Source organism: Sciurus vulgaris (assembly GCF_902686455.1).
Source record: "Sciurus vulgaris genome assembly, chromosome: 17".
Taxonomy (NCBI): domain Eukaryota; kingdom Metazoa; phylum Chordata; class Mammalia; order Rodentia; family Sciuridae; genus Sciurus; species Sciurus vulgaris.
Window position 1 is genome coordinate 12,750,915 of NC_136478.1, and position 12,370 is coordinate 12,763,284.

The 12,370-nt window shown below is 41.2% G+C and overlaps 1 protein-coding gene across 8 annotated transcripts in view; it reads right to left on the bottom strand.

Annotated features, from left to right (window-relative positions):
• Positions 1 to 12,370, bottom strand: part of HYDIN (HYDIN axonemal central pair apparatus protein) — a 427,212-nt gene that overhangs the window by 85,518 nt on the left and 329,324 nt on the right. For all 8 annotated transcript variants that reach the window (XM_079117081.1, XM_079117080.1, XM_079117074.1 and 5 more), the window contains 3 exons: positions 6,708 to 6,906; positions 2,787 to 2,886; positions 1,282 to 1,381 (listed from right to left, as the gene is read on the bottom strand). In XM_079117081.1, the coding sequence (XP_078973207.1) occupies positions 1,282 to 1,381; positions 2,787 to 2,886; positions 6,708 to 6,906 (399 nt within the window). The remainder of the gene's footprint in view (positions 1 to 1,281; positions 1,382 to 2,786; positions 2,887 to 6,707; positions 6,907 to 12,370) is intronic.

Genomic DNA, 12,370 nt, shown 5'->3' on the forward strand with positions numbered 1-12,370 from the left:
TAGAGCCCAATGGCTTCCTTACCTCCACCCCCCATCTTGTTTTTCTCAAAGAAGCTCCTACCAGTACTTTAGATCTGTACTTTAGATCTGTACTGCTATAAATAAACCAAGTGTGGGCTCCTTCTTTGTTAGAGCCAGACCCTTATGGATGGCTCAAACGGTCATGTCCCCGCCTTTAAGATAATTCTGTCTTCTGTTGTTATTTCTGATAAATAAATTTCATAGCTTTTATTTCACAGACAGCCCATCCCTCCTACAGGAACACTTTCCCTTGCCCACAAGGGACATGTGGTGAGATTGCATATTCAATGGATCCTGATCATCTTTCCAATCAAAGGGCGACTCTGTTCCATGCAATATAAAAGAGCAGAGCTAAAGTCCCTGTCATGATCTAATCTGGAACTGATAATCAAGCAAGAGCCATCCTGTACTAATTCCAAGCTGACAAAGGCTTTCCTCTAGGTTTGTTTGTCTTTGATTTATATTCATTAAATCCAGTTTGCAGTTTCACTGCTTCTAATGAATGGTGTACTGAGGCTGGACCTCTCTACTTTCAGTGTTATTTTAGCTGAAATGAAATGATCATGAACATGCTGAATTCTCCCAATTCTGCAAGGGGAAGTCCTTCTGACAGATGTGAGTTCCTCTGGGAGAAGGATACCTTTCCATAGCCGTTGCCTGGCTTGAGTGCTGGCACTGCCAGGGAAGACAGCATGACCTGCCTGAGCGACCTCTTTCCTTTCGCCCACCCCAAGCCACCTTTCTTCTCTGAGACCTGCCCTACCCAATCTCAGGGGATGAGCACAGCCTGGAGCTGTATTCTACCAAGCCAGTATTTGGATTCGATAGTACAGTGGTTCTTAAAACTTTGAAAAAGTTGGAAAAACCCACCTTCACATGAAATCTTAGGTAAAGGTCTACCCCGCAGAGCAGATCAGAGCTGGAAGTCAGGTAGGACAGCTTGAAGCCAGGCTCTAGACTCCATCCTCAGGACTCCTGCCCAGATCTCCCTCTCCCATTCTCTTCCCTCCTCCATCCCCAGACCCTTGTGGATCCAGGTGCACTCAGAGGCCCTGAAGGTCCCTTTTAAACTGCAGAGTTAAGTGTAAATATCTCTGCTCTCATGTTGGAATTCCATTCATTTGAAGCCAATGGAGGCAAAAAGCAGAGATGGTTCTTCCAATTTCCTTGATTCACTTTAAAAAAAAAAAAATTCCTAGACAATACCCTTCTTGCCGCGCGTGTACATGATGGCCACATATCCAATGTGGTTCAGATTACCTGAACATGATCTCATATTTCCCACGGTTTTTCAGTTGAAGGGGCTGCTTTGTCTCCTCCATGACCCTCACGGTCCCAAAGTCGAGGCCTCCTTCAGCACCTGCAGAGAGGTAGGGACCCAGGTCGGGGTGAGTGGGCATGGGAGCCAGAGCAGGGGAACTTCCCACTGAAATTCACATGGGAAACCATGGTGATGAGCCTTGGCAAACAAAGAATTGGTGCTGTCCTTGCCCTCAGTTCATCTGGGCACCTCCTTCTGGATTCCACCCTAGTGCACTGTCTCTTCATGTCTACCATCAGCTAAAACTTAAGTATTTTAAAAAATTTTATACAACTTACAGAGTTGTGATATTACGCATACATTTGTGTTGTTTTACTTAGCATTACATCATAAGCATTTCCCCAAATTAGTCAAACTCCTCAGATGCGATCCTAGAGGCTGCATGAACTTCTGTGTCATGGCTGTGTCATAATTGACGAGTTTACTCCTACAGGAACATCATTCCATTATTCATAGGCTCTTAGGTTCCCTACAACTTCTCACGATTATAAATAATGCTGCAGTAGAGATCTTTGCACATAGGACTAATGATGTCCAGGGTAAGGTGTAGTTCCAGTATTCTATAAATGTTCTCTGAATCTTGTTAAGAGATTTAGCAGAGAGAGGAGGGATGACGGAGAATTCCATGCTTGAGGGAGAGACATAACTCAGGCATTAGACAGCATGGTGTGCAGAACAATACTCCTCTTTCCCAAGATATCCGTCCTGATCCCTGGAATCTGGGAACATGCTACTTTCCATGGTGAAGGGGAATAAGGTAGCAGATGTAATAAAGGCTACTAATCAACTATCTTCAGAATATAGAGATTAACATTGTGGCACAGTGTAATCACACAGGTCCTTAAAAGTAGAAGAGCATTGCAGAAGTGGGGGAACAAGAAAGATGGCAGCCTGAGAAGGACTTGGCTTAACACTGCTGGAACTGAAGAGTTAAGAAGGGGACATGAGTTGAGGAATGTGGGCAGCCTCTGGAAGCTGCATAAGCTTAGGAAATAGATTCTTACTAGAGTTTCCAGGGACACAGCCCAGTTGATACCTTGATAACAGCTTAGTGAGACCCATTTTGAACTTTTGACCTCATAACTGTAAGATAATAAATTTGTGTTATCTGAAACCAGGAGTTTGTGGTCACTCTGTTGTGGCAGTAATAGAAAACTAATGTGGACAGGAAGAGATGTGTTTACTGCAAAGTGCTCAGAAAAGAGTTCTGCAAATTTTATATTTATGACTCCTCCTCCTTGCTACCTGCGGTTGGAGAAATTAGAATTTGTAGTAACGTTGCTAACATTGCTCAGGACATGCTTTACCAATTATCCAGAACTGTCCCCTCTGGCACCAAAGACCACCAGGATACTAACAACCCAACAGCTTTCCTCTACACGGGACTATGCCACATAGAAAAAGATAACTTCCAAACATATTTTCCTCGAAGGGCTCAACAGACCTTTGGGGAAGGTGATGTCCAAGGCAATGTCATATGCTTCTGCAAAGATCAGAATGTTTTCAATCTGAACAACACCAACAAGATTTTCTGCATCTAAAACCTGTTGGAATAAGAGACAGTTTTCAGTAAAAGAAAGACATGCGAGGTGCTGAGAGCCTGGCTATGTAAATGGGAATCCCGAAGGGGAGATGGGCGGGGATGGCCTTGAGATGTATTTAACCAGTCTTTCATTGTCCCTAAGCATGTGGTAGGACAAGTCCTTTCAAAACACTCTCTGGATAATTCTGGTGTCAACAATGCAGGGATGGGGAGCTCTGTCTTTACCTGCCCTCTTGTGATGTTTAAGTTAACTGGATTATCATGGCTACATTACTGTAGTTTGGGCTGAGAGGACATTGCAGGAAGGTGCCTTCTGGAACTTTTAAATCAAATAAACCAGAAGAGCATTTCCCAGGACTTGCTATGGAAGGCCTCCATGTTTTGTCATCCTGTCACTTAGAGATCTGAATTACGCCACACCTGTAATCCCAGTGGCCTGGGAGGGTAAGGTAGGAGGATCAGGAGTTCAAAGCCAGCCTCAGTCTCAGCCTCAGCAACTTATTAAGGCTTGTTCTCATCATAAAATATAAACAATGGACTGGGAATGTAGCTCAGTGGTTAAATGCCCCTGGGTTCAATTGCTAGTCCAAAAGAAAAAAGAAATCTGAATGATTCTGTTCTCAAACTATGGAAAAGGGCTAGATTTTTATATCAAATAAGAGTGTTTAATGTTTCTCTATTGGAAACTTCAAGTGTTTTATTGGTGTGAACATGGTCACCATTATACCCATGGGCTCCAGTTGCTCACTGACCCTGCTATTGCCTTACCTGTTGGGAATCCCTCTCTCATTGTCCTAAGGAGCCTCTGACCTGTGGCAGGCTGTCAGCCCCACCTGCCATCGACCCCAGAGACTAACCAGGAAGTGAACGAGGGTTCAGCTGCCAGGGAGAGAGCTTCTGGGTGATAGGCAGAGTTCCTGCATCTGCATGCAGACCACCTGCTCCCTGTGGAAGCCTCCAACTGGTAAACTAACTGGCCAGCTTGCCATTCTGTGTGCTTTGCGTGCCAAGGGGAAGTTGAGGACTGTCCCCAAACTCAGGTTTTAAATCAGAATTTTCATCTTTTCTTTCAACACACATTGCCGACATTGCACTGAGCAAACTGGATCGCCCTGAGTTTTGCCTCCTTCTTTTCGCTGCTCACCCTGACAGAGCTGTGAGGGGGACGACAGAGTGCACTCAGGGCGTCATCTGATAGATATCCAGTTCCCTGAGCATTCTGATTGCTTTGCTTCTCCACTGGGGGAAGTAAGATTAAATTGTGCAATTGAGGACAACAGGAAGGAATTTAAGAGTTACACAAATAAAGCCAATCTGCCAGACTATTTTCCAAAGGGATGAGAAAGTAAGGCATTTTCTTTTCTAGAGGTTGGAGGGTGCAAGGGAGACCCACTCTGCCTTGCACTGGGCCCTGATCCAGCTGCTATTTGGCTGGGATACACAGGGATGGTCGGTCACAAGAGTCATAAGGATACAGAAGTGTTTCTGTACCACTTGGTGAAAAGCTGACATAACCTTTCTAAAGTCCTTACTGCTGCCTCCTGCACCCCCTGGTCATGGGAGTCCCTGGACTCCCCATGACCCAGCAACTACAGGATAAAGCTGACACAGCCAGGGGACACCGGGCTCTTACACTGGCATGTGGCCTGCACAGAGACCTGATAAAAATGTTGACAATCACTGCTGGGCTTCGTGTATTTTTGGGGATTGAATGAATCTGTCAATGCCTGTTCTCAATGATCTGAAAAGCTGTCACAGGAAGGGGTTAGGAGAGGAGTAGTAGATCCACTGACTGGCTCCAAAAGGTAGAAAGAGAATTAATTTATGTAAGTTATAGAGAGAAACTGGAGCTCAACTTGAGGAAGAATTAGCACATCTGTTTAAAGGGAGATCAGGCTGTTGGAATGGCAGGAGGTTTTCCATCCCTGGAGGTATTCATAGAGAAGTTACCCTTTGAAAGCCACAGACTAAACTGAGAATTAAAAGTCAATGACATTCATTCATTTATCAGATTCTACTGAGCATCCACTACTCCCAGGCCTGTGTGAGACACTGGCAATATGATGGCAAGGCAGACAGAAGGATGACTTCCCCAAAGGTATGTCTTCTTAATCCTGGGACCTGTTAACATGACTTTATTTGGAAAAAAAGGAGAGGTCTTTGCAGATGAAATTAAGTCAAAGATCTCAAGATGAGGTCATCCTGAATAATCTGGATCTTAAACTTAGTGACATTGTCCCTTGGTATCCACAGAGGATTGCTTTTAGGACCACTCTCCACTTCTGTCATTCGCAGATGACAAAATCTGTGAACATACATAGTGTACATGTCCCTTATATAAAAGGCTGTAGCATTTGTATAAAACCTAAAAATTCTCCCATATATTTGAAATCATGTGTAAATTACTGATAATACCTAGTATGATGTAAATGCAGTATAAATAGTTGTTATACTACAGAGATTAGGGAATAATGACAAGAGAAAAGTTCTGTCTATGTTCAGTACATACACAAATTTTTCTCCAAATGTTTTCAAACATAGTTGGTTGAATCCATGGATGCAGAAGCCATGGATACAGAGGGTCGACTATCCTTATAAGAGAGGACAGGAGAAGACAGACAGGAGAAGGCCTTGTGAAGATAGGGGCAAGATTAGAGCTACGCAGTCACAGCTGAGAAGCACCAGCAGACACCAGAGGCTGGAGGAGGTGAGGAAGGATCCCTCCCTAGACCCGCAGAGGGAGCACCACCCTGCGGACATCTTCATTTCTGATTTCCAGTCTTCAAAACTGTGAGAGAGTAAGGTCTGTCCTTCCAAGTCACCCAGTTTGTGGCAAATTGTTACAGGAACCCTTGAAAACCAACACAGATGGGGAATAAGTCAGGGGAGATTCTGCCCTGATGGAATTCATATAACAAAACAGAGAAAGAAATAGAGTAATGTCAGATAGGGGTCACCACCATCTGAAGGATACATGCTGGGGATTCCCTCGGTGGGATGATAAGGGAAGCCCAGCTGAAGCAGCAGTGTTCAGACCTTAGAGCAGGTGTCAACTCCCCGCAGAGCACAGGAACAGAATCCCATCAAAGTTGCAGCAATGTCAGGGTCTGAGGCAGGAAAGAGCTTAGACATCAAGATGGGAGCCAATGAACAAGGGCCAGGGTGGAGCAAGATGTGGCCCAAGTCAGGTCAGGTCTCAGGAGCAGGTGAGGACACAGGGCTTTATTCTTACTGCAGTGGGAAGCCAGTGAAATGCTTTAGGAAGGTAGGAGTGGGTATCTAAAGGATGTTGTAAAGATACCTCTGGACATTCTGGAATTCCAAGAGGGAGATAAGTTAGGAAGCCTCTGCTGCAGTCTAGGCGAGATGCCATAAGTGGCCGGGATGAGGGTGGTGGCAGCAGTGCAGACAGAGAAGTGGGTAGAAGGAGATACACTGAGGGACAGAGTCGGATTGGAGCGGGGATCTGTCAGGAGAAATGGGGGATTAAGGATGATTCCCAGGTGTTTGCTGAGATAGGAATCTGACAGGTGACTGGGCTTGGGGTATGGAATTGGGACTCTAATGCTCACCTGGCAATGGTAACTCCATCCACTCATTCATTCCACATTGATTGAGTACTCTGCTCTTAGCAGTAAGAAATCAACTCTGGGCAGTACCGCATTTATGGAGCCTGCAGTTGTGTGCAGAGCAAGATATTGTGGGCTGGGGATACCAGTCAAGGATCAAATGGGGGCATGCAACAGGGAGACCCGTCTTTTGTGTGTATACTCAACATGCATGTAGTTTGGTACCCGAGCACATGGCTGTGTGATGCCTCACCTCCAACCGAATGGCCTTCTTGAGGTTGACAGGCTTGGAGGGCTGGAAGTGCACGTGCAGGCTGTACTTCCCCTTGGGTGGGATGGTGCCCTGCATCATGGACACGGAGAAGTCGTCACCCAGGTGCTCCAGGCTGGTAATCCGCCAGGCCACAGACAGGGGCGTGACATTGTGGAGAAGAACTACCTTGGATTCTTTTCTGCAGAGACCAAAAGAAATGTCAGTTTAAAATGAATTTTTAAAAATCACTGTTTTTCTTTTTTAGTGTAGGTGTTTAAAAATTTCCTTAATCTCTTTTTTCCTGCTCATTTTATGTAAGTCTCTTAGCTTATGGGGCTGTGTTAATTTGCATGGCTTTAATTTTTTTTTTCATGTATAAATCAGCCCAATTATCCCAAGTCAAAACTCACAGAAAACCCTGTAAGAATTGCTCTCTACCCTTTACCCAGATTCACCAGTGGTTTTCATTTTACACTCTTTGCTTTGCGTTCACATTCTCACTCTCACATCCATATTATTTTTGTCAGAACCCTCTGAAATTAAAAATTGGAAATAAATGTGTTCCCTTATCTTTATACAATGTATATATTTCCTAAAGACAAGAACATTTATTAAACCAAGAGGATCTGAAGTTGATATAAGATGGTTACTTAATCCATAGTCCATATTCAAATTTTATCCTTGTTCTAATAATATTTTATAGCTGTTTATATTTTTTCCCAGTCAATCTAGGGTCAGGTATTGTATTTACTTGTCAAATCTCTTTAGATTCCTTTAATTTGGAAACTTTCTTTTGCCTTTCTTTGTATTTCTTGACACTGGCATTTTGAAGAGCAAAGAGCCAGTTTATTTGTAGTCTCTCTCTCTCTCTCTCTCTCTCTCTCTCTCTCTCTCTCTCTCTCTCTCTCTCTGTCTCTCTCTGTCTCTCTCTCCCCCTCTCTCCCCCTCTCTCTCTCTCCCCTCCCCCTCCCCCTCTCCTCTCCTCCCTTCCCCTCCCCTCCTCTTCCCAGCTGCCACACTAGGAATTGAACCCAGGGGTGATGTACCACTGAGCTACATCCCAGCCCTTTCCATGTTTTATTTTGAGACAGGGTCTCACTACGTTGTTGATGCTGGCCTTGAACTTGCAATCCCCTTGCCTCAGCCTCCTGAGTCTCTGGGATTACAGGAGTGTGCTACCTCAACTGGCCTTTGTAGGCTGTTTCTTAATTTGAGTTTATGTGATGCTTCTTCATGTTTGGATCTAGGATACTCATTTTTGGCAGGTACTGCAAAGTTGCTAATGTGTATCCTCAGTGCATCTTATTAGGAGTCCCCTGATATCAGTTTGTCTTAATATTAGTGATGATAAGTTTGATGACTTGGTTAAGATAATGCCCACCAGATTTCTCCATTGTCAGTTTACTACTTTTTCCTTTATAAGTAATAGGTAGTTTGTGGGGAGATACTTTGAGACTATGCAAATATCCTATTCCTGGTCAAACATCCACCCACTAGTTTAAGCATTCACTGATTGTTATCTAACTTCAGCAATCTTCCCATGTTTATTAGTTGGTATTCTGTTGTCAAGAACATTCCACTCTCTGTCATATATTTATTTATTCATCTACTTATTTATAGTAGTAGCTTCATGAGTCTTAGTTGATACGCTACAATCCATTACCATCATTATTTGTCTTGACACTCAAATTGTCTCATAGGTAGCTGGTCAGAGTTCCTTTGAGTTGGCTCCTCCGCCCTTCTGCTGTATCTCCATGATTCTTTAAGTACTTCTTTACCTTCTGGTGCAAGAAAAAGTTTCCAGCTCATCTGATGCTTCCTGTACTTTCCTGCCCTAGCCTGGGAAGACATCTTTTCCCATGGAGCCCCTGTTTGGGGGAGAATGATGGTAGAAACCAGGATCTGGATGTTGGTGTACTCCTTGCACTGAGAGAGCTAGGAAGTGTGTGTGTGTGTGTGTGTGTGTGTGTGTGTGTGTGTGTGTGTGTATCTGTGCATTAAAAATCATGACTTCATACTGAGAACTTCAATTCCAATTCAATACCACAAGGTACATTTTAGTCTCCCTTTCTATATTCGTAGCTCCTTCTGATTACAATTTAAATATATGGTGGTCAGAAAACATATTAGGTTTTGATCAACTGAAATTTAATGAGACATGTTTTATGGCTCTGTGCTCTATTGCTTATGGTCTAGGGATGCTTGAAATAAATTAGTTGATGGGTGTAGTGTTACTTAAATTTTAATTAGGTCAAGGTAATTAATAGTGTTGTTTAGATGTTTTTTTTTCTGTGCTGATCTTTTCGACTAGTTTTTCTCTTAGTCTTTCAGAGAAGGGTATTCATGTTTCCAACCATGATTATGGAATTACCTAATTGTCCCCTTAGCTCTATTTGCCTCAAGTGTTTTGATGCTCTGTTTTAGGTACACATACTTCTTTTTAATGTACTTTTTGGTTGTAGATGGACACAATATCTCTCTCTTATTTATTTTTATGTAGCGCTGAGGATAGAACCCAGAGCCTCACATGTGCTAGGCAAGTGCTTTACCGCTGAGCTACAACCCCACCCCATATACACACATTCTTGATAATTATGTCTGCTTTATGAATTTATCTTTTTTACCATTGTTAAATGTATCCCTTTTTAACAGTGGCAACATTTCTCAACATCTCAATCTGTTCTGTATGGTATTTTCTTTTGTCTCTCTGCTTTCATTTCTTTCTTCCTTCTTGCCTGTATTCTTTTGTTTTATTTTCTTTGGTTTAATACACTATTTTAATTGATCTTTAGGTATACTGCTGGGGTGACTTTTAGGTATACTGCTGGTTTCTGATCCATTTCTTTCCTGAGGAGATGATCCTGGGAAAAGAAAGAAGACAGGCAACCAGCTCTAATCTCCTTGTAAACCTGTTAGCTGGATCCCATGGTAAATGGACCAATGACATTTTCTAGGAAAATAATCCTTATGTTTGGAATATGAGCAGATGTTCCTGGTTTAGGATTGCTTGTGTAAATAAATTTGGAATCTGTCTTTATGGAAATGGACTCCCTGGACAATGTCACATAAGCTAGGTGACCACCTAACATACACAATTACACATTTCATAATTAATTATTCCTACTGACAGAAGTTATCCCAAAACCTCACTTCTAGTTTGAGTTGTTAATTTGGGTCAGAAAGTATAGGCCTGATGTGAAAAGGAAAGACCTGGGGAGTCATGAGAGGTGTCCCAGACATTTTTATTCTTCATCTGAAACTTTGGATTGTTTGAATCTTTGAAATTGCTAGAAAAACTTGATACCAGACAGGATCTCTTGTTTCTGTGGGTCTGATTTACTAATCTAATCCTTTCTTTTAGCTAAACTGCTTTGCATTATTTTTATTTTACTGGTTGCTCTAGTGATTATCATATATTTATTTTTATACAGGTATATATATTTAATTTCTCAATTTTCAGAGTCTACTTGGAATTAATATTATGCCTTTTAATATGAAATGGTAGATCCTTGCAATAGTATCAATTTCTTTAATCCTCACCACACATTGTATGTGGTATTATTGATGCACATCTATATCTACATACACATTTTTATCTATGTACTTTGTAAGTCCTACAATACAGTGTTAAGATTTTTGTCATTAAATTGTCTTTTAATTAAATCAAGAAAAGTAAAATGTTTTATATTTAGTCACATATTTAAAATTTTCAGTATTCTTCATTACTTCCTTTAGCTCTGAGTTTCTCTGATGTCATTTTTATTCCAACTTGAAAAACTTCCTTTAGAACTTCTGGCAATACAGGAATGGTGGCGGCAAATGATCTCAATTTTATTTACCCAGAAACATGTTTACTTTTCACTTTTAAAGGATATGTTTGTTATAGATTTTTGGCTTGATAATATTTTCTTTGAAAATAACATTTTAAAAATTGTTATTCCATTGTCTGCCAGCTTCCATCTTTGAGAAGTCAGTCATAATGTATCTCTTCCCTTGGCTGCTTTTAAGATCGTCTCTTTATCTGATTTTAAGGAACTGTTCTATACTTTGCTGTGGCTTGGTTTTCTTTTCTGGTTACTAATCTATCATGGGAAGTAGATGAAGTTGATATTATTAACCCCAAGTGACCCCTAAAGAAACGGAAGCTTAGGTTAATTGATGGCTCCAAAGTCACAGATTTAGAGGCAAGACTTGGCTATAACTATATTTACCCATCTTAGAGTTGGCTGAACTTCTTAGAACTGTGAAGTTTATGCTTTTCCATGAAAATATGAGGAAGTTTCATCTACTTTTCAATTTTTTTTGCCCCATTATCTCTTTCTTTTCCTTCTGAGACTCCAATTATAAAAATTTTAGACTGCTTGACCCACCATTTACTGGGATCCTGGTTATGTTTTCTATTTTTCTCTCTATCTGTAAATTGAATAATTATATTGAATTTATCTTAAAATTCATTGATTCTTTCTTTTGCTGTTCCATCAGCTGATTAGCTCATTCTGTAAACTTTTCAGTTCACACATTGTACTTTACAAATCTAAAATATTCACTTTGTGCTTTTAAACAATTGTTTCCATTCCTCTGATGAGATTCTCAATCTATTCATTCATAGAGCCCATGTTTCACCATGAACTTGAACATATTTATAATAGTTGATTTAATGTCATTGTGTTTGCTAATTGCAATGTTCTGGTTATCTTTGGGTCAGTTTCTATTGATTGCTGGACTTTAATATGCCTAAAATGGTTTGCTTTGTATTATGTAATGAGTTGTTCTTAGTTGTTTACCTGCTTTTTCTATTTACCAGACTAGAAACACCTGACTGAGATGATTCCCTCAACACTGTGACAGGTGTGCCCCCAAAACCCACAGAAAAGGACTGAATCAAAGCCAAGCATTTCTGATTTATCCAGAAAAAGCAGCATTCTCTTTCCTCATTCTTTTCTAGAAGATAGGGCCCTATTTTGACCATCTGCCCTTCCTGCTTGCCTTTCTGTTGAAGCTTCACTCTCAGCAGTAAGATCAACTTTTATACTTCAAAAGGGCAATATGCCTTAAAGGGGTGGGGCTTTGCAATGTGTAAACCTAAAATCACTAATAGTGGAGTTTCAGGTAGGATTCTGCACTAGGCTGGTTAGGTGGTTGGCAGAAAACTCTTATCCACTCAGAGTTGTCACAATTAAGACTGTCATTTGGTTTCTGAATATTACCTAATAATCATCCTTTTTAAGAGGGAGACACTGAGGCAATTGGCTGCAATTACCTGATAATAATGCTATATTACTAAAATGTAATAGTAATTATTGTTAATCTCATGTGAGCTATGAAGAAACTGAAACATAGAGAAATTAATTGATGGCCTCACAGTCACAGATAAACTGCCAATCTTGGACCATGATTTAGGCTACCTATTTGACAGTCAGAATTGCCTCTAATATGGACTTCTCTTTGGGGATTAGAAAAGTACTTTTTGGGGCTGGGGAGATAGCTCAGTCGGTAGAGTGCTTGCCTTGCAAGCACAAGGCCCTGGGTTCGATCCCCAGCACTGAAAAAAAAAAAAAAAAAAAAAAAAAAGAAAAGTACTTTTTGTCACTTCAGTTATTATTTAGTTCAACAGTCAATAGTTATCAGGAAAATGAAATATTTATCAGGAATACTTCAACAGT